The sequence below is a fragment of the Rhinolophus hipposideros genome, assembly GCF_964194185.1.
Source record: "Rhinolophus hipposideros genome assembly, chromosome: 5".
Taxonomy (NCBI): Eukaryota; Metazoa; Chordata; class Mammalia; order Chiroptera; family Rhinolophidae; genus Rhinolophus; species Rhinolophus hipposideros.
Window position 1 is genome coordinate 3751972 of NC_138051.1, and position 20279 is coordinate 3772250.

At 40.9% G+C, this 20279-nt stretch overlaps 1 protein-coding gene across 12 annotated transcripts in view; it reads right to left on the reverse strand.

Moving 5' to 3' along the window:
- The window catches only part of NEO1 (neogenin 1), a 213738-nt gene that overhangs the window by 38547 nt on the left and 154912 nt on the right, over positions 1-20279 (reverse strand). For 7 of the 12 annotated variants that reach the window (XM_081048605.1, XM_081048600.1, XM_081048596.1 and 4 more), the window contains exons 8-14: positions 20005-20224; positions 13031-13185; positions 9015-9163; positions 8025-8163; positions 5063-5112; positions 4005-4152; positions 664-774 (exon numbers count right to left, since the gene is read on the reverse strand). In XM_081048605.1, coding sequence (XP_080904731.1) covers positions 664-774; positions 4005-4152; positions 5063-5112; positions 8025-8163; positions 9015-9163; positions 13031-13185; positions 20005-20224 — 972 coding nt within the window. The remainder of the gene's footprint in view (positions 1-663; positions 775-4004; positions 4153-5062; positions 5113-8024; positions 8164-9014; positions 9164-13030; positions 13186-20004; positions 20225-20279) is intronic. The other 5 variants (XM_081048597.1, XM_081048602.1, XM_081048601.1 and 2 more) reach the window with 1 other exon arrangement.

Here is a 20279-nt window from a genome sequence, read left to right on the forward strand (position 1 = left end):
ATGCTATAATACATTATAGCATATATTATCAATTATTTACTCCCCTAAGTAAATGGTAAGTCAGAAAACACGAAACTCTAGTGCCACAAATTGATTTAAATAGTGGGAGACTAAGAAGCTTAAAAAGGTGGCAGTTTACAGGATCTTTCAAATATATTATTTCAGGGCATAAATTCCTGTGTTAACTTAAAAATTAGTAAACCAAGTATTAGAATAAGGACCCAGGGTCTTTAGTCTCCCAAGTACAGCACCTGGTACATACACACACCCATTTGGAGTTACTCCCTAACTAAACAGGTGAGAAAAAGGGCAGGCACCCAGGACTAGGGGAAAAGGAAACTGTAACTGAAATAAAGGCATGATTCATGTGGCTCAGCCTTAAACTTTAGATCACCTATTTACTTAATGGCCTTGGTAAAAAACCAAAGCACCTATACATTTTTATTGGTTATGGTTCTGCTTAAAGGGATAGTTCTCTAAAAGCTACTGCAACAACAACAAAAAATTCCGTGAAACTTGCTGCATTAAGAAATGACAACAGTATAATAAATGAAAGTTCACAGAGGTAAGCCACATAGACCCAAAGTGTGTGGTTTCCAGTCTGACTCACTTGACTCCAGTTAGTACACAGCCTGTGCCAATCCTGCCAATGGTTGTTCTTACCGTCTAAGTCACTTTCAAAAGTTTCAGCAGATAGCCAGTCAGTAGCCGGGCCTGTGCCATTCACTGTCAGAGCAGCCACTCGAAAATTATATTCAGTCCCCCGATCCAGACCTGAGACCCAAATTACAAAAAAGACATGCTAAAACAAGAGCTTTGAAAAAACAAAAGATTAACAATCTCATATTAAAGCAAATATTTCATCCACCAACTCAGTACATAGGTACTATGTACTGATAAAGTTCCAGTTAAAGTTAATACAAAACAAGTTAATACATAAATATAGCACAGAGGAGCTCCCCCTCTAAAGTAGAGGCTGAAGCCCACATAATCCACGAAGAAAACAGAAACGAGTAAAGCTCCCGGGAGATTACAGATTTTTGTTTTTTTAAAAGAGCTTGAAGGCTCCTTAGAGATCATTTAATGTAATCCTTTCATTTTGTTACTAAGGCAGCTAAGGCCAAAGAGAGGCCAAGGTTACTGAAAGAGTTATAACAAAGGAACAAAGTTGGCTGGTCTCAGGAGATACCCAAGACCAGCAAAGAACGCAGAGCTGAGAGTCCTACCACATCACCTCTGTTCTCTGAGCACAGGAACAACTTTAGACACCGAACATGGCCCAGAAATCTATGTCTCCACAGCTTGCCTGCCCTAAGTACATACAACAAGTAAAAGAGGACTAAGCCTTTCTATTATTCAACCTTTCATATTTTCTATCAGCTAATAAAGCACACGCTTTACCAATGCATCAAAAGCAAAAAGATCCACATGTAAAAGTCTACCTTACAGAGGAGGGCAACATTCAATAATATGTCAGCTATTCCTATACTCAGGAATACAGTTTTTTCTTTTTTATTGTGTTAAAATACACATAACATAAAATTTACCATGTTAACCATGCACACATTTATGCATACGTTTTTAGAGCACTTAAATACTACATATTTGAGACCAGTCATCTCAGGGTTATGACAAATCATCCTACCTCCCCACATCCAACATTGGGCTCTCTGGCCAGCCACACAGAGGGCTACTGAGCGAGAACGTTGCCAGTTCATCAGCCCTGTCTCGTGGTGTGAGAGGAGACGGCCGGCCCATCTGTTCTCTGCAGGCCCATCCTGACTCTGCCCACAAGAAGCAAGAAGCAAGACAGAAGGAGAAGCAAAATGGCGAGGCCCAAGTCAGATACCTCCCTGTCTCCTCCCTGCACACCCTGAACCAGAAAGAGCCTGAGTGGGTAAGGGACAGCGATCTGGACTATTAGCAAGCATGGCTCAGCTGAGGTTCTGAAAGAATTCAACCAGTCAGATTATCATTCCCCAAAGATATGGCAGAACGTGTTAAGGGCTATAAGTGGTACAAAAAGAACAACCGCTACTTCCGGCTAAAACTTAATCATATAATTATTGATCATTAAAGCTCCTGGTAATACATTTTATTCTCTAATAATTATCAGGCTTCAAGGTAATGCTTCATGAGAGCGAAGATCCCCATTTTTGCTCACGTTACACATTTAGGGCCAGCACACGCTAACAAAAACTCAGTTATTAATTAAGCCTGTTAAATGAATGAACATAGTATGATTTTAAAACGCAAGAATTTTCTTGATAAAGAAAAAACTATTTTTACCATGAAAGTGGTATTTTCCTTATACATCAAATGTTTCATTGAGAAAACGGGTAGTCTCCTGAGGGGCAAGGATGGTACTCTACTTTTACATCATCAGCAACAAGAGCAGTACCTGGTATAAGTAAATACCTTCTATTAAATATGCAAAATCAAAGCCTTACAGATGGGAAATGTTACTTATCTGGAGTAAACTCAGGAACTAACTTTTAAGAACATCTGAGCAATTTTACTGTAATGCTCCCTCAGTGACAGCTCGCAACAGCACCCACTGCAGCCATGTCTACTTGCGAAGCTTACAGCTGTGCGGTTCGTGTGAAGAAACAAGACTGACGATACCCTGAGAGACAAACATTCACTTTCTCCCATTTTGAAACACACCATCCTACGCATGAGGTGCGGAGTAAGGAGAGAAGCTTGCCGGACTACCAGAGTACAGGGTCCACTGTCAGCGGCTCTCTCAAGTTTTACAAACTCACACCTATGAAGAAGGGGAGACCCATTACACTTTTCGACACCAGATCTTGGTTCTGTCAAGAACCTTGCCCCCGAGGGCACAGCAAAGCGGATGATGTCAAGCTCCTCTGCTGCCTTCAATGTCTTCCCAGGAGGGGCGCAATGAAGGTGTAGAGTTTCCAAAGGGTGATGAGATTCATTCTCAGGGCTTATACAATAATGACAGTATCTCCAGTTCTCTTCCCCCAGCTCTGCTAGCAAACACCATCAGGGTTTCTTCGGGGCACCTGTCTCTTTGTAAGCACAGTCCCAACATCCAAAGAGCAAAAAATGCCTCATCTTCCTCCCATGCCCCTTCCTCCCGCAAAGCCCACTTGCCTTGCTAAGCCAACCCTGCCTCCGCTACTTGAGGAAGGAAGTCGGGGATACTGTCATCTACAGGGGGACCCATACTAGACATGCATTAGCGTCCACTCTCAGCAGGCCTGCCACTTGCTCTGCTGCACATAAAGGAAAAACAGCACAAGAGGAGCGATCCCTGACAGAATTTTCTAGAGCTTTATTGTGTCCATAGCAGCGAGAATGATTACTGCACTGCCATCGCTATTCACAAATGTTGTTTCAGGCCACATATACATGAATGGTGTCAGTGTTATAAAACCATTTTGCAGACTCTGCTACCAACTAGATTGAGCAGGGCCTTTGCTTGTATAGCTTTGTTTAATCCTTTTTTCAGATTCCAAAAAAAGCAATATACAGAGAGAGGGCGTCAAAAAAATTTATACACATTTAAAGAAAGGAAACTGTGTTAAAATTGTAATACTCAATATATACTGATAACAAAAGATTAAAACAAGTCACATTTGACTTCTCCAATTACAAGAGTTGCTCAAAGTGGTTACCAACAGCGTCCAAACACTTCTGATTATGGCAAATACTGCTTGAGCAACGCTGACCAAAGTGTCCACTTGCATACATTTTTTTGGCACCTCCAGTATATATTCAAAAAAGACAACATGGAGAATACAGAAAAGACACAAGGAAATAAAACTTAATCACAACCTTACCACTCAGAGATGACAGAACTTGTAACGGTGTTTTCCATTAATTTTTATCAAGTTGGGAGTAGACTGAACCATTACAAGTTCTTTTGAACCATTTTTATTTTGTTTGTATAAGTCAGAGCAGTCATTAGACGAGTGTGACTCATGTCTGAGAGAGACACCACCTCCTGGCTTTTGCCTACGTGCACGGCAGTTTACCTTCAATCAGCTGAGATAGCTGTGTCCCAGTTACCAAGGTCTCAGTGACATCGCTCTTTCGGGAGGCCTTTCGGTAGCGAATCTTGTAGCCAGTAATCTGCCCATTTTGTGTGGCTGGAGGAGGTGGCTGCCAGTGAATCAGAATACTCTGGGAAAGACAAGGTCATGGGGAGAAGACAAGAATGTCAAACGCTTGCTCCTAACTGTTTCAGGTGTTATCACCCTGAATTCACTGTGCAAAGAGAAGGAAATGGAGGCAGCAGGGTGCTCAGAGTTTTACGAAGTTATTTAATAATCACTCAAAAATACTTTTCAATTTTGAAACCCCCAATGATCCAACTGGGAGACTATATTTACGGGCAGTAGACTCTGGGCCCTTGATCTCCTGGGGTCTTGCTAGTATGAAGACACTGGGCAAAAGTCTCAAAGAAGTTTTCGGAAGAAAACATAAAGTCGGAGGCACATGGATTAGGAAGTAAACTATTGTGAGGTGTAAGGTTCTCTTCCCATTTCTACTGTGGAAGAGATGCAATTGGACAACCTGTGTCTAAAACTCTTCAGAAAGTGATTGGCTGTTTCTTACAGGAGGAGTCCAACAGTGCTCCTGGAAGGACTGGACCTCCCAACTCTCTGTGTCGTCCAGGGGGCTCTGGGCCCTCGAGGGGCACCCATGCCTTAGTGTGCAGTGACCGGGACAGGGACCATCTGACAGATGCATTGGGCACATCTCCCAGGGCTGAGGGGCTGTGGCATCTCAGGCAACTTACTTCTTTCTTCTGTTTGGACTGGTAAGATCTACAATGTAATGATTTACATAACAATGGCAATATCTGTGCAGAAAGGCTAACGTAATTTCGGCATCAGAGACAGGCAGTCAAGTGAAACAATAAAAGGGAGTCGGTTTCTAAGCCCAGCTTCACTGGCAAGCATACCATCTAGGTAACCTTATTTCTCTGCTTCATTAAGACTATTTCGATAGAGATCACCCTCTGATACAGAGCCCTCCTGAGGCTTAATAACACATTAGAAAAATGAACATCAGCAACATGAAGTCTCACCTTTGAATTTCTTACTTCTAAGGACAGATTCTGAGGAGCAGCACTGGGAGCTGGACAGGCAGAAAAAAGAGAAAAAAAGTTTTTTCAGTCACTCACATATCACCCCTCATGTGACTGTTCTTGACCGGACCTTAGACAAATGCACATCTCAGACACTGACTGCCAACCTGGGGGTCAAATGCCAGGGCTCTCATGTTGGCAGCAGTGTGTGGGTAAGATGAAGCCATGTTTGATTCGTTTAAAACACTGGGATAGCTTCATATATGTGCACCAAAGTCAGGCTGTCCCTTTGGGAAATCGGATACTGGTTTCCAGGATGTGACAGTGACTTCTACTTTTCTGCACCCCAAATGCATTCTGAACTTTCAAACGTATTCTTTTAATTATTCTTGGTGATAGTATATCTTTATTTTGGGGGAAGAGCCCCAAATTTCCTGGAAACAAGTTTAACGAATATGACAAGTAAAGGAAGTGGGTAGTGTCATTGAGTCTGAAATGTGACGTGCAGCAGTGAGCCTGCTTTCTCGAGGAGGTCCGGAATGGGTTTTGAAGGCACTTCCCAGGTAAAGCGAGATATTTAAGCAATGACAGCTTCAGTAACGTGACCCTCTGGCTTCCAAGGCAGCTCTATAGCAGGAAACACTCATTTAGATATGAGAAGTTTCAGACCGTTGCTTAAACAAACATCTGCACAGCTTTAGTTCCTCACATATTAGAACATAAGAGGGGGTACACGTCCAAGTTTATGGTACACACACCCTCCAGCACCCCATTCGTAGTAACTACAGCAAGCAACGAGAACTTAGGGAATCCGATTAGTCTCCTCTCCCCTCACAAAACACTGACTTCAGCTCTTCTCTCCTCATCTGTCCCAGGGAAACTCCTTTCTGCCTTTCTCCATCTGGTGACCAGGTACATAACCAAGTGCCCACTGCGCTTTAGGCTTGGAGCACAGAGACTATTTCTTGCTCAATGCGGTAACTACAAAGTGCCTCAGGCCTCAGACAGAAGGTCAGGCCGGGCGGGTCTGGAGTAGGACAGAGGCACCTGTGCTTTGGAAGAGATGGGCCCCGTCCTCTCCCTGCAGGACCTCTGCCCTGGCCGCACAGGCAGCCGGCAGAGTTGCTGCTGTCTTCTGCTCCTTCATCTTCATCTTCATCACAGCTGAGACTGGCTGCTACTCCTACGGCAGGGACTTAATCCTTACAACAATCCCACCAGGGAGTTCCCATTACTGCCCCATTTTGCAGATGAGGTTCAAATCTCTACCCCGCGGTACTGGTGGTATTTGCATAGGAACCAGGATCTGTCTTCCTCCCAAGTGCTGCTGTCAGCCACACGCTCAGACACGTGCGGTTCCTTGGCAGGCACTAATGTCGGCGTGCCAACCCACTGCGTGCAGTTAAAATGGGCTCGTGTGCAGGTTTCAAAGCTAACATTAAACATTCCCACCTCAGCTTTCCTCAAAAGTCTTGACCAACTGGCTTGCGCAGTTGGCTAACCAAATGATAGTTTGTAATTATCTTCCTCAGCATTTTATCCTGAAAAATGTCAAGCACACAGAAAAGAGTGGCAAGAATAATACAATGAATGCCGTATGTTCTTTTCCTGAGTTCACCCACTCAGGCTCTGCCAGTCTGCTTATTTCTCTCCCTGTATGCGCACACACGTTATGTGCCGGCACACGGCGTCCGAGTCAGTGGAGAGACAGCTGCAGTCATCACCGCGCTCCGAACGACTGCAGTACGTGCTTCCTAAGAGCAGGGCCTCCTCCAACAAAACTAAAACGCAATGAGCGCATTCAGAAAATGTAATCTCAACACAAAAATGTTACCTAATACAGCCTATACTATACCTCTCTAATATTAAGTAAATGTATCAATAGAGTGCCCTTTATTACTTTTTTACTCCCCGATCCAGTCAAAGATCATACCTGTTTTATTTCTTTAATCTAGATTCTAGAATGAGTCCCTAACCTTTTTTTTTCTTTTATGAGACTCGTATTTTTTAAGAATTCAGGCGTTTATTTCTTGGCAGACTTTCCCTCAATTTGGGTATGTCTTATTGTTTCATCATGATTAGATTCAAGTTAAACATTTTAACGGGGATACGACATAGGTGAAGCAGGCATTGTCTTTCTCAGTGCACCACATTGGGATGCTCACGGTGTCAGTCTGCTCCTCTGTTGTTGATGTTATGTTGGACCATTTGTTTAAAGGAGTCAAACTATAGCTTCTAAAGCACGCATGTTTATATATAAGGGATATATATATATATATATATATATATACATATATGTGTGTGTGTGTGTATATATATATGGGATACATACATATATATATATATGCACATTCTTTAGAAAACGACTTTTTTGTAACACACTGGATTTACCTGAGTTTCAGGAAACAATACACACACTTACTAAGTGCAATGAGCTCTTTTTTCTATTCAATTCTAAAACTACATATTTTTAAAATGCTGGTCTTGACCTACTCAATCTCTTTGGAAGCTGCAGTTTGGAAAAATACTGTTCTAGGTAATGAGTATATGTTTTAACTTAGAAATTCAGTCACAGGTAAGAAAGGAAACTGTCCCCAAACACAGGAATAAAAAAGGCCCATTTGGCATGTAAATATGACGCTAAGCAGAGAGGGGCTGGCCTGCCCACAGCCCTGGAATAGTCTGTTATGAACAAGCAGTAGTATTACTTATATAAAAACCCCTACTGAAAAGAAAAACCATGTTCTACGCTCTCTCATGGAATCTGTACAGCCACCCAGTGAAGGCGGCCTCATCCACATTTCGCATAAGGAAACACACTCTCACATGGTCATTGGCTTAACAGTCACACCACGAGAAAGGGCAACTTGCATTGGAACAGAACCTTCTTGACATCAACGCCCGTGATCCTACTGTCACCGGGGCCGCAGGCCCAGGACTTTGTTGCAAAGCAAACACTCACCATCTGACAAGGTCTGAACAGCAACATCTTGTGTGGAGACCCCAGGACCATGTTTATTGTAGGCCACCACTCGGAAACTATACTCTGTGTATTTTTTCAACCCAGTAATGGTGTAAGAGAGACTCGAAACATCAACATCCTAGAATAAAATAAAATAATCTATATAGGCACAATGCATACCAAGAGAAATGCTACAAAGAATTAACTATACAAATTCTATATTTGACCCAATGCAGAATATTTAATTATCCTTTTTAAATTAAATTTATTGGGGTGTCAATGATGAGTAAAATTACTAATGTACAATTCTATACCTATACGCTTGTACAATTCTGTATCATGTATATATCACATTGTGTGCTCACCACCCAGAGTCAGTTCTCCTTCCGTCACCATACATTTGACCCCCTTTCTCCCTTCCCCTCTGGTAACCACTAAACTGTTGTCTGTGTCTATGAGTTTTTGTTTCTTTACTTGTTTGTCTTGTTCCTTTGTTGCTTTCAGTTTTATATCCCACATATCAGTGAAGTCATATGGTTCGACAATGCAGATTTTTTTTTTATCCCTTTTATTGAATGTTATTTAACAGTCAAAGCAGATTAATCATAAACACTGGCAATTTACTGAAACATATTGCTTGATGTTTAGTAACCCTTGCTGGTAAAAACTACAGAATAAATCTTGGCATAAAGAAATAGAATATGTCAACTTTTCATTTCCTATACCTCTTTTATTCTTCTCAGATTTCTAGACAAGCAAGTACTGAGTTTTGGAAATAATAGTTCAACTCTACTATTCCAATCAATGGACTGAAAAATGACTTCATGTAATAACTATGTATGACGTGAGATGGGTACTGGACTTACTGGGGTGATCACGTCATAAGTTATATAAATGTCTAATCGCTATGTGGTACAACTTTAACTAATATAATAATGCACGTTAACTGTAACTAAAAAATAAATTTTAAAAAATGGCTTCATCTTATACCTGTTCTTTATCAGTCCCTTTTTCCATGTAGTACAGTTTATAATTCTGAATTTCCCCATTGCCGGACAATGGCGTTTCCCAGGTTACAGTGATGGAAGTGGGTGAAGCAGCATACGCTCGGATGTTCGGTGCTGGGCCCGGGAGCTGGACTAGAAAGAAAATTCCAAGACAGCAAGACATAAATGAAATTCACTGCACTCCTCAATAACCACTCAGCAATAATGTCATAATGGCCATGTTTTAAAAACAAAAAACTAAGGAAACAATTGATTTGACTGAAGTTGCTTTAGGATAACATATCATTAAACAAATTTCCCTTTTTATGACTTAAAACTAAAAATTATTTGTGAAGTATCTCAAATTCATTAAAAGAGAAAAAATGCATACTGCAAACTTCTTTTTGTGCTTTATGAACAATCCTAGTTTTTCAGTGGGACGGCGGCATATTCGAAGCCACCATCACAAAACGACAGGCTTCTCTTACCAGGTAGTAGGATATGGTGATGGCCCACAAAGAACTCCCAGTCTAGAGGGGAGTCAGGTACATAAATGGTTACAAACTATGTCAGAAGTGCTAACAGTCAGGCAATGATTGTTAACAACAACAGAAAGAAGAGAGCACACAATTCTGCTTTGGAAGGGGGTGGGCAGGAAAGGGAAAGATTGGTGAAGACCTCTGGGAGTAAGAAAAAGGAATCGTTTTCTCAGATACCAAGGGGAAAGTTACTCCAGTCGAAGGGGAACAGTATGTGAGAAGACAGGGCTTTGTGGTTCAGGCTGAAACAGAGAGTGGACGTGGGAGGAAAAATGCTGAAAAGGAGGACAGCAGCCAGATAATGGAGGATCTCAATGCCCTGCTATGGACTTTGGATTGTGTCTTGTAGGTATTAGATATTTACTGAAAAATTATGAGCAGGTACATGACATGATATGACCAGGTATATGTTTAGAAAGGACTTGTGAGCACACGCATGGAAGAAAAACAGGGAATAAGCCTAGATAATTAATAAATAGCTGCCATTTATTGCATGCTTACAATCCGTCCAGCATTGCATGCTTTACATATTAAAATGACATCTATTTAATCTTTACACTAACCCAAATGAGATGGATACTGTTATCCCTGTTCATAGATGAGGTTGGGAGGTTAAGAATCATGGCTAAGTGATGGGAAGGTGGTGAGTAGTGAGTCAGGAGTGAGTACTTTCTGATTCTAAAGCATGGACTCAAGACCAGTAGGAGACTATCACAGCCCCCTCCACAGGATGTACGTGACTGGAACGCTCAATGACTGATGGATGGATGGACGGTCCAGCTTGAGCTCCCATGAGGCTCTCACACCCTTAACTATATTCCTTCTGCCTGACTGACAGGGAGGCCCCAGCTTACACACAAATCCCGGGGGGCTGCCTGTGCTGACACTCTGGACACTCTGGATTTGAAAACAGCTTCTCTGGCGCTAGTGCTTCTGTAACACACATCCATTAGTTTTAAGTTTCGAAAGGGAAAAAAACTTACAAAATGTAAAACAAACTCGCTTTCTTAAATAAAGCACCACTGCTTAAGATCAGTTTTGCTACCAAAGTAGAGAAATCTGAATATGGTTATTCTGACAGTTGTTTACCTTTTTCAGTCATGAATCACGTTATTCACTTAATGTTAAGAGCATATTTTGTGCAGCCTGACAGTGAAATTTGTCAAACTTCGGCTGACGTGGAAAACTTTCCTCTAATTTATTAAAGAGGAAGGAAAACAAAACAGCCCCCAAACTCCCTTAAGATCACATTCTACACATTCATCTGCTAAACAAAAATAAATATGATCCTAAAAATGGCGCTAATACATTCTTTCAGTTTAACTGTAGAGTGGAATAAATGGAAACATTTTTAAGTTGGTTTGTGAAGCTAAATATGTAAGATATTTTCCAGGGGCTGACTCGACCACATAGGCCTCCCCACGCCGGCCGAACACCTCCAGATGAATGCAAATCGCTCTCCCCCACATCCTTCTCTTTTGCCAAAACATGTTCGAGTCGCTCTCCATCCCTAACATGTCCTCACCAGAATCTGTTGTCCATTCCATCGATATTCTTATAGAGAATCAAACTCCTTGAACAAATTACTGTGCCGCCGACTTTCCTTGTGGTGACGGCACAGCGCATTGTCTATTTACGTGTGCGTCACTGGTACCAGACTTGTGCACAGAAGTCAAGTCTGAACTTGCCTTTACCTCTGGACCGCCTAGCACACGACTGGCACTGGGCAGGCTCAGGCTCAATGAACCTTCCTTCCCTTACTTCTTTCCCTCATCTCCAAACTGACCGTGACCCTTCTCAACAGTTTTACTCGTAAGTTCTCAAGTGAGAATGAAAGCCACAGGCTCTTTCCCAAGGAAAATGCGGCTATGGACAGACCCACACATATTTTCATGTAACTTCAGGAGGTTCACAGCCCTGGATGAGACTCTCGCACAGAATCAAATCCAGTGGTTCTTTCCTTCACTTCATCGCGCCTCACCTGAATGTGTAGTTAGTTCAGTCCTGTTGGGGAACTGGGTCATGCATGCAGTTTCCTTCCCCAGGAATGCCTGCTCTAAGTCAAAGACTTCCAGGAGAACTCGGGTCTCATCTTTTCCTAGGAACCTGCCTTGATATGCCTGACTTTGACAGTGACTGTTCCTTGGTTTGTACCCCAGTATCTCTCATGAATGACACCTGTACATGGAAGTTAATGGAAGAAAATTGAGCTTGAACTCTAACAGACTGTTGCTGCTCTTATCTGAACACAACTATGAAATTCAACATCCTTTCCCTGTAATGAGAACGCATTCTTTCCTAAAATCAACCTTCTAATTCCCTGGTGGCCCTCTTGTTCTCGCCTGAGTTTGGTTCCTGACCTTTAAGCGCTGTCACTGACATGCTCAATGGCCCCCATCCTGTCTGCTCGTTCTTGAAGAGAAGAACTCCTACCTTGTGCTTGCCCACCTCTCTGATACCTTGTGTACCACAGGGCTACCCACTGAATGGTCCACGAGTGAACGTTTTGCTACAGCATTAGAAAGTGAAATTCCACAGCTCCTGAACTTTACTTATTCCATACATCACACCAGTAAAGTCTCTGAATTATTTCCATAGTTTCCTGGGCAAATTGATGAAATCTGTTTAGTTCCCTGGTCAGGAGCTTCCACAAGCGTATCACACATGCTACACTGCTGAAGGACCATTTTTGTCACTGGAAGTCTGTTAACATGAAAAACCAGTGCAGTTTATAGCAAAAGAAAACTGGAGAAGGCTACGAGGAAAAACAGTGTCTTGTATTACAACTGAGAGTGTAGAAGAAAGACTCGTGGGAAAAGCATTAGTTATGATTCGATGGCTTCTTGTAATTTTAGGCCTATAGTTTACAACCATAATTTAAGACATACAAGACATTTATAAGATAAATCAACCTGACACTCAGTTCAGTTGCAGAAAATCTTGCGCAATGTAACTGGAAGTAACACTATTTAGCACAAAAAAACCACAGGTCCAAAGAAAAGCCTTAAAGAAATTCTGAAGAGCATGGTGTGTATAAAGGTCACAAACAGTGAATACACGCTGCATGTGTCAGGCTCTGCATTAGATACTGTGGGAAATACAAGGGGATGACAGAGACTCTTGTCTTTGCCATAAAATAAATGAGACGCAGTCATAAGCACAAGTCAAGGAAGGAAGTGGTAATGTATCTTAGAACTATAGAGATACAATGTTAGCTAGCATCAGAGGAAAGATTCTAGAAGGCACCTGTGCTGGGTCTTAAAGGATCAGTAAAATTTCAGAATATATCAGCAGAGTTACGTTGTCTTACACCATGTGTCATGGTTTGATTTGAATTACTTTTATCTCTCCCAATTAATTCATTCTTAAAGGCGAAGAACTGCTATGTTTTGCTCTGCTGTGGTGTGCAAAGCTACACATCAGGTAGACTGCTAGGAAGGCCTACCCACACGTGGGGTTGATAGGCAGGCGGGAGACTTACCTTCGGGTTGTGTTTCTACACGAAGCGCTGCTGAACTCTCTCCGGAGCCATGCTTATTCTGAGCCATAACTCTGAAGACATACACAGTCGCTGGCATTAGGTTCTGAATGGTCACCTGCATTTCTCCTGGGCGACTGGTATTCTCAACACGTTCCCTTTGGACAAAGAGGGATTTGGAAAGAGAGAATCGATTAGGAATATTTCTACAACGTGTAGTTTCATTTTCTTTGCAATGCCTACAGCTATCACACCATATCAGAATCTAAACAATTTAGGTCAAATTAACTCTCAAAAAAAAAAAAAAAAAAAAAAGAAAAGAAAAGAATCTTCTGGGGATGGAACAGTGCACAGTAGAATATGGAAACTTGCAAAGAGCAACGTCATACATGCCTAACTGGTTGACGTTCTTGCTTAAGTATTACTGATATCACGGGTCACAACCACAACTTCCTTGCAGAGAAGACACAGACCAGGGTCTTCTCAGCGCCATTTCAATGAGGCAGTGGGTCTTCGAGATTTTGTAGGCTTTAGGAATTATTGTTTTAAGAGGTGATTCTCAGGGAAACAAACAGAAGGTAACTACAGGTATGACCCAATTTTCATAGAAAGTATCAAGGATGCTGTGTATACAAAGGGTGCCAAAAAATGTATACACATTTTAAGAAAGGGAAAAACTGTATTAAATTGTAATACAAGGAATGATGCTGGCGTTCACTTGATTCACGCCATCTTTTGAGCCAACGTCTTACTACCGACCTACACATGGCTACGGAATTCAACTTCAAAAAGTTGAATTGAATTACGGTAGATAACATCTCTTAAAATGTGTATACTTTTTTTGGCATCCCCAGTATTTTGGATAATAGACTCTCAATAAAAACAAAATTAGAGATTATCACTCTTAAAATTGAGAACAAAACATTAAAAATTTAAATGAATCCTAAAGATCTATAAAATAAACTAATCATGATCCTGGATTTTTATAATCTTTCTTAAAATGAATACTCTTTTTGAACGATTTTCAAACTGATTTGAAATGCCTGACAAATCTCATCACAAACAGTACAAATGAATCTAGCACTCTAAGGTAAGAGATGAAAATATAAAAGTAATTTTCTAGGTTCTTTAAAAAAGAGAGCTTTCAGGCTGTATCTTGGGGGACCTGTGGACCCACACTTGGGTACATAATTATGCTCAGTCTGCTGTATTTACTATAACAAAAGCCATATTATATTACACAAGAATTTTCAACAAACGATGTGAACGAATTTTTTTGTTTTAGACAAAGAGCTAGTGTTTAAGAATTGCCAATCCTGTGACAAAAGCTCTGTATCTGTCTTGAGTAATAAAAGGGCCCAAAACTATTCCGTGGAAGAAATTATTTGAAATTACCTAATCCACTGAATTAAAATTCTTACTTTAAAATATTGATAATTTTCCCTGAAATTACTGATGAAAATTTGCTTAGTTCTACATGACTACATGCCAATTTGTCTGATTGCATATGAACATTTGCATTTCAGAGATTTAGGTGTTTTTTAGTAGTTTTCTATAGTTTTCTAAACTACCTTCTTTTAGTCTAAACAAACAGTACCCACATGGTATTTACAGAGGTGCTTTGTTGGCAATCAGGTCCACTGGAAAGAGTACTCTGGTAACAGAAGGCATTACTCAGAGATACTTGAGAGACTCATGGATATTATTTTCTCTTCAGCTAAACCTCTAATTCACAAGGTGTAGAAGGAGGATGTCAAATGGTTTCTCACATGTGAGGTTTCTGACACGTGGTTTGATCACAAATGACTGCTGTCTAAAGGAAGTAGGGTATTTTACATTTCACTAAACCAAAGCTCCTGTGAGATCACAGATTAAGTCTGTTTTGCTCGCTCTGCACACAGAAGTTTGAACACATTCCCTCTGAGAAAAATGAGGGCCGCTATTCTACTTTAAAGTGAAAGAGTATCTCATTCATGTTCACATACAACAGAAGAACTTAGCAGAGACTCATACATGGAAACAGCACCACCAATGTGGCTGAGTGAACGGAAATGTGCCTTCCGATACTCAAATCTGGTATAGTAACGATATCATGTGTATCTTTGTTCCTATGTGGAAGGGAACAAATAGGAAAAACAAGTGAAGGGAACTAAAACCCTAGGACAAATTTCAACACAAGCATTGTAATAAAAAAATCAGTAACAATTATGAGTCCCTGAGACGATACTCAGCACCTGAAAAGGCTCCAAATACTAGATTGCTCGGAGGTCCAGAACCAAGTGTCTGTCTAGGAAAAAAACCTTCTGACTTCAGGACAAGATCCAGGGTGAGTTGTAAAGGGTAATTCTCATAAATGTGTGAGGTTACAATGGGTCTTAGATTAAATGTGTTAGCTGAGAATCAAAAGAGAAAGAAAAAGGTACACTTTATACTAAGACAGTGTTGGGTCCGACATTGGAAGCTCCACATTTCTAGTCCTGACAACACTACTAGCGGGCTAGGGGAGCCTGGGCAAGTCGCTAGTTCTATCTGGGCCTCAGTTTCTTCATGTATTAAATGAAAAATATGAGATCAGGGTGTCAAACTTTTTCTTAAAGGGCCTGATAGTCAACATTTACAGGCCAAATGGAAAATATTATGTAGTTACTTATATAAACTATTACAATATCACCATTTGAAAATGTAAAAACTATTCTTAGCTCTTGGGCCATAAAAATAACAAGTCTGATTTGGCCCAAGGTCTATCGTTTACCAATTGCCAGACTAGACTAACAGCTGCGTAAGGCTTTGTCCATCTCTAAAACACGACTGATTTCTGGAATAACTTATTCTGTGTTCTCCATTTAGTAGCTAATATGAGAAAAGTATTGCTGTATACATTAAAGGCATTGGACAAAAAAAAAAAAAAAAAAAGCTAACATGTCATAGCTGAAAAGGCAGAGCAAAGATCCTTTGGAATCCAGGAAACTCAGGAATCTAACAGAATTATAGCTCATGAACAGGGCACATGGTGCCACCTAGTGGTTGAATTTTCAAACGCAAGAAGTAGGAGAATTTATAAATGGAGGTTCACATTGAATTCTTATTATAAGTCTGTGAAGAAAAGTTACTACCCTCATTTTTTGATGAGAAAATTTAAGCTTATTTAAATAAATTTTCTTTATAAAATAAGTAACGAGGATCTAGTCTTTTTGCTCAAGTGTCCTTTCTACCCCTTCATTGCTTCTATTCAGAAATCATAAAGCAATGAAGTGACAAAAAAATAGTACAGTCTCGAAAAATCTTCCTTTGAAGTAGTCGGCAGATTTCCTGTCCCCTCCAGGTCCCTGCTGTCATCTTTACCCCGGCTCTACCTGCCACACTCCTAGATAACATAACGACTTCCTGGTTTGTGTCCTGACTCCACTGCTTCTTCTAATCCTGGGTGCTGCTTGCAAAGACCTGCTAATAATTATAGCTGTTTCATAGAATCGCAGTGCACACCTGCTCAGGAGTCTAAAATAATCCCTTCTTAACTGATTATGTCCAAATTTTTGCTGGTAGTCCAACATTTGGCTCTAAACTGCCACTTTATTATAATCTCTCACTAATTCCTTCAAAAACTCAGGGCCAGTTAGGCTGGCTTTCTTAGTTTCCCATCCTTCAAACACCAGCCACACAAATTAAACTGGATCCTCCTTGCATGTTCTTTTCCTTTATGAACCCCCTGCCAATTTAACTTTTATATTTTCCTCAATTGCAATTTCATTTATTAATCAGCCCTGCTTATTTCAACCCATGATACATTAAAAACATTTTACTGGGATAGATTTTCATTAAAAACAAAATTACATATAGTTAAAAAATGTGAAAGTCCAGTTTTTCTCCCGCCCTCAAAAATCTGTCCTGCCCTGAGACCTAACTGTGGCCTGTATTGACTTGCATCTTACCAGATCTCTCCATGCCAGACTTTCTCAACCTCAGCACTACTGAGATTTTAGGCAGGATAATACTTGGTTGTACGGGTTGTCCTGTGCACGGCAGGATGGGTATCAGCGTCTCTAGCTTCCTCAATAGAAGCTAGTAAGCATCTCCTCCCATCTCAATTATGACAACCAGAAATGTCACCAGATATTGCCAAATGTCTCCTGGGAGGCAGGGAGCAAAACTGCCCCTGATTAAGAATCATGACATCTGGGCATTTATATTGACATAATACATATCAAAACACACAGGTATAAGTCACTTAAAAATTCCTGTATTGGACTGCATATGGATATACATATATTATGTGCCCATTCTTCTACCAATAGACACGTAGTTTTCTTTCTTCATCCTTACAAACTATGCTACAATAAACACCCTATACGAGTGCCCTGTGCATATGTACACAAGCATATCTATAAGACATGCCCAGAAGCCTAACTGTTGGACTGAAGGGTATGTGTGTTAAGAAGATACAAAATCCTACCAAATCACCTTCGCCAAAGGGTACTGTACTTCATACTGTCACCATGGACCTAGACTGGGTTTCTTCCCACCATTTAACTTGCATAACACTGGATATTATAAACTTAAACATTTTCCAGCCTTACAGCTGAAAAACAGTAACTCAGTATTTTATGTTTCCAAGATTGTTAGTGATAATGAGAACCTTTTTTTAATTTTAATGAGCTTTCTACTAACTTCTGTGAATCACCTACTTGTACCATTTACCTCTTGAGATATCTTCTTATAGAAGCTCTTTATATAGATTGGATATCAATAAATCTTTTATAAATATTACAATTTTTTTCCTATCTTATAACTTGCTAGTTTGATTTTGTTTATCACATGGAATTTTTACACTGTTACATAATAAAACTTTGTCAGTCTCCCCTGTTATGGATTTTGGGTGTTCTTTCTTCCTTTAAAAAGCCTTTCAGACTCAAATGATAAAAACAGTTTCTATATTTTCTTCTAATGCATTTATAAATTTTAAAAATATCTCTTAATCAATCTATAGTTTGTTGTTATACATGATACAAGACAGAGATGGAACTTTTATTCTTTCTGCCAAATGGAGTCAATTATTTCCACAATTTCTTGAAGAACTATTATTTCTCCACTGATTGAGATTAATTTATTTTCTTAACAAATATTTATTTAGTGCTAATATATGCCAGACTCTGTTCTAGGTGCTGGTGATACTCTATTAAACAACACAGGCACAATAAATATGTTAAAAGAGAAATTTTTGGTGTGTTAAATGTTCCAAAACAAAAGCCAAAAAAAAGTGACAGCAGTGGTGTCCTGGTAAATGTTCAACAACTCAGCTCTGGTTTGCAGTACTTGTCATTGTACTGCCACCATGCCCAATTTCAAGCCACCAAGTCAGGTCATGTGTTTGCAAAGCTTCCTGATGATTTAACCACTGGCTTGGGAACCAAGTGGCCCCAGTACACCACAGTGTAGCAGTGACTGAGAAGTAACCTGGGTGAGTTCATGGAAGGCCTGGGGAGGTACCATCTGAGGGGACAGTCACGGGCCAGCCAGGCAGTTACTGTAAGGGAAGTGCCCTCCAGTAGGAGGACAATGTGAGGCCCTCTAGTGGAAGAAGCTTGCTGTTCTAAAGAACTGCTCAATGCTTCCTCCTGGGAAATCCTATGAAGTCTACGATGGGATTCCAAAGCTGATTGGAGACATTTTAACACAAATGCTGTTTAGTAGTAATGTCTTCCCTTTTGTGCACAGAACTATGTTTCCGTATCTTTGTAAGTCCCAAAACACCCAGTGCAATGGTCAGGTAAACACCATCCAATGAGTGGCTCCATCTATCTGGCCCAATTATGTCACTCAGACTTCTTCAGAGTGTTAAATCAAGGGCTCATCACTCGATTAAGGTTCTTTTACTTGCTGAACTTGCTAGTCTGGTATTAAAGCAATATACATCAAATGTCAGCACCCTGGCAGAAATACGAGCTTTATTTCATGTGGGAGGGCCCTAACCAGAGCAGGTATTTTAGCTTTCTTATTCTGGAGTGAAGTAACAGCACATGTTAGAAGCACAGTCAGCAGGTGGTATGGTTCCTCGCAGAGTTTATAATCTGGTTGAGAAAACAATACAAACACATAAAATAATAGAAGAGTAACAGCTTATGACAGTATAAAATCATGTGTTATAATTAAGTGCCAATATGAGTGGTACAAACACACGTAAGAAAAATGCTGTCTGTGCTGAAAACGGCAGAGAGAGCTTTTGAGGGCTCCATGGGGCTTAATCTGGGCAAAGAAGGATTAACTGAGTGTAGCTTTAGTTGAGAAAGGGGAAGTGAATGAAGAGAACACACTACACGGTGATAGGAACTAGACTGGTTTCCTTAGAAAGCGAGTTCCACTGGGAGGTCAGGACAAAAGGTTGGGCAGATGAAACGAAGCGAGACTGTGAAGAGCCTGGAGAGTCTGGACCATCTCCTATTAGCAATGGGGAGGCAGTGTGAGCTCTGGGAGGGGCGCAGATGGAGAGGAGTTTAATGAAAATGCTGTTTTAAGAAATCAATCTCTAATAACTCTTGTGTGTCATCAAGGAAACCCCTGAAGTTGAGCAGCCCACATTCACCTCAGGCGGCAGGCAAAGTTTCATGTCAGATTACTTTAATAAATCTTAAGTCCACTTTAATTTCTACAATCTGCAGGTTCTAAATGAGCTGGATTTTACAGGCTGTGCTGACTGAATCTTACGACAAGAGTGTAGCCTTGGTTACATGTTCATGCTTCCACCTAAATAGCTCTATCTAACCTCTTCCCAAGTTGTCCCGGAAAAGCAGGAAGGAATACAAGGACTTAGTCTGTTCGGGAATTTATTTCTAATGACGTAAAATTAGGAAAGAGGCGTCTCAGTGATCCCATTTTCTGGGCAGAAAACGGGTACAGATCCTGCACGACGAAGAGCCAGGGGAGCAGGACTGGGCTGGGTGGGCCAGGAGGCGGCCAGCAGCCCCAGACACACAGGCACTTACCTGGCTGTGCCCTCCTTGGTGTAGAAGACAGAGTAGGTGAGGTTGTCTCCATGAGGATCTGAGGCAGGCGTCCGCCACGTCAGTTTGATGAAGCGGGTAGAGACCAGCGAGGCCACGACGTCCCGCGGAGCCGAAGGCAGAGGTCCCGTGGTGGCTGGTGCTAGATGGTCAGTAGTGGCACTGGTCAGTGAAGTGGGAGGTAATGTTGGGATGGCAACATCTTGTCATGTGCAAACATTGGGAAATATGAAGGGCAAACCACGACGGTTTTAAAA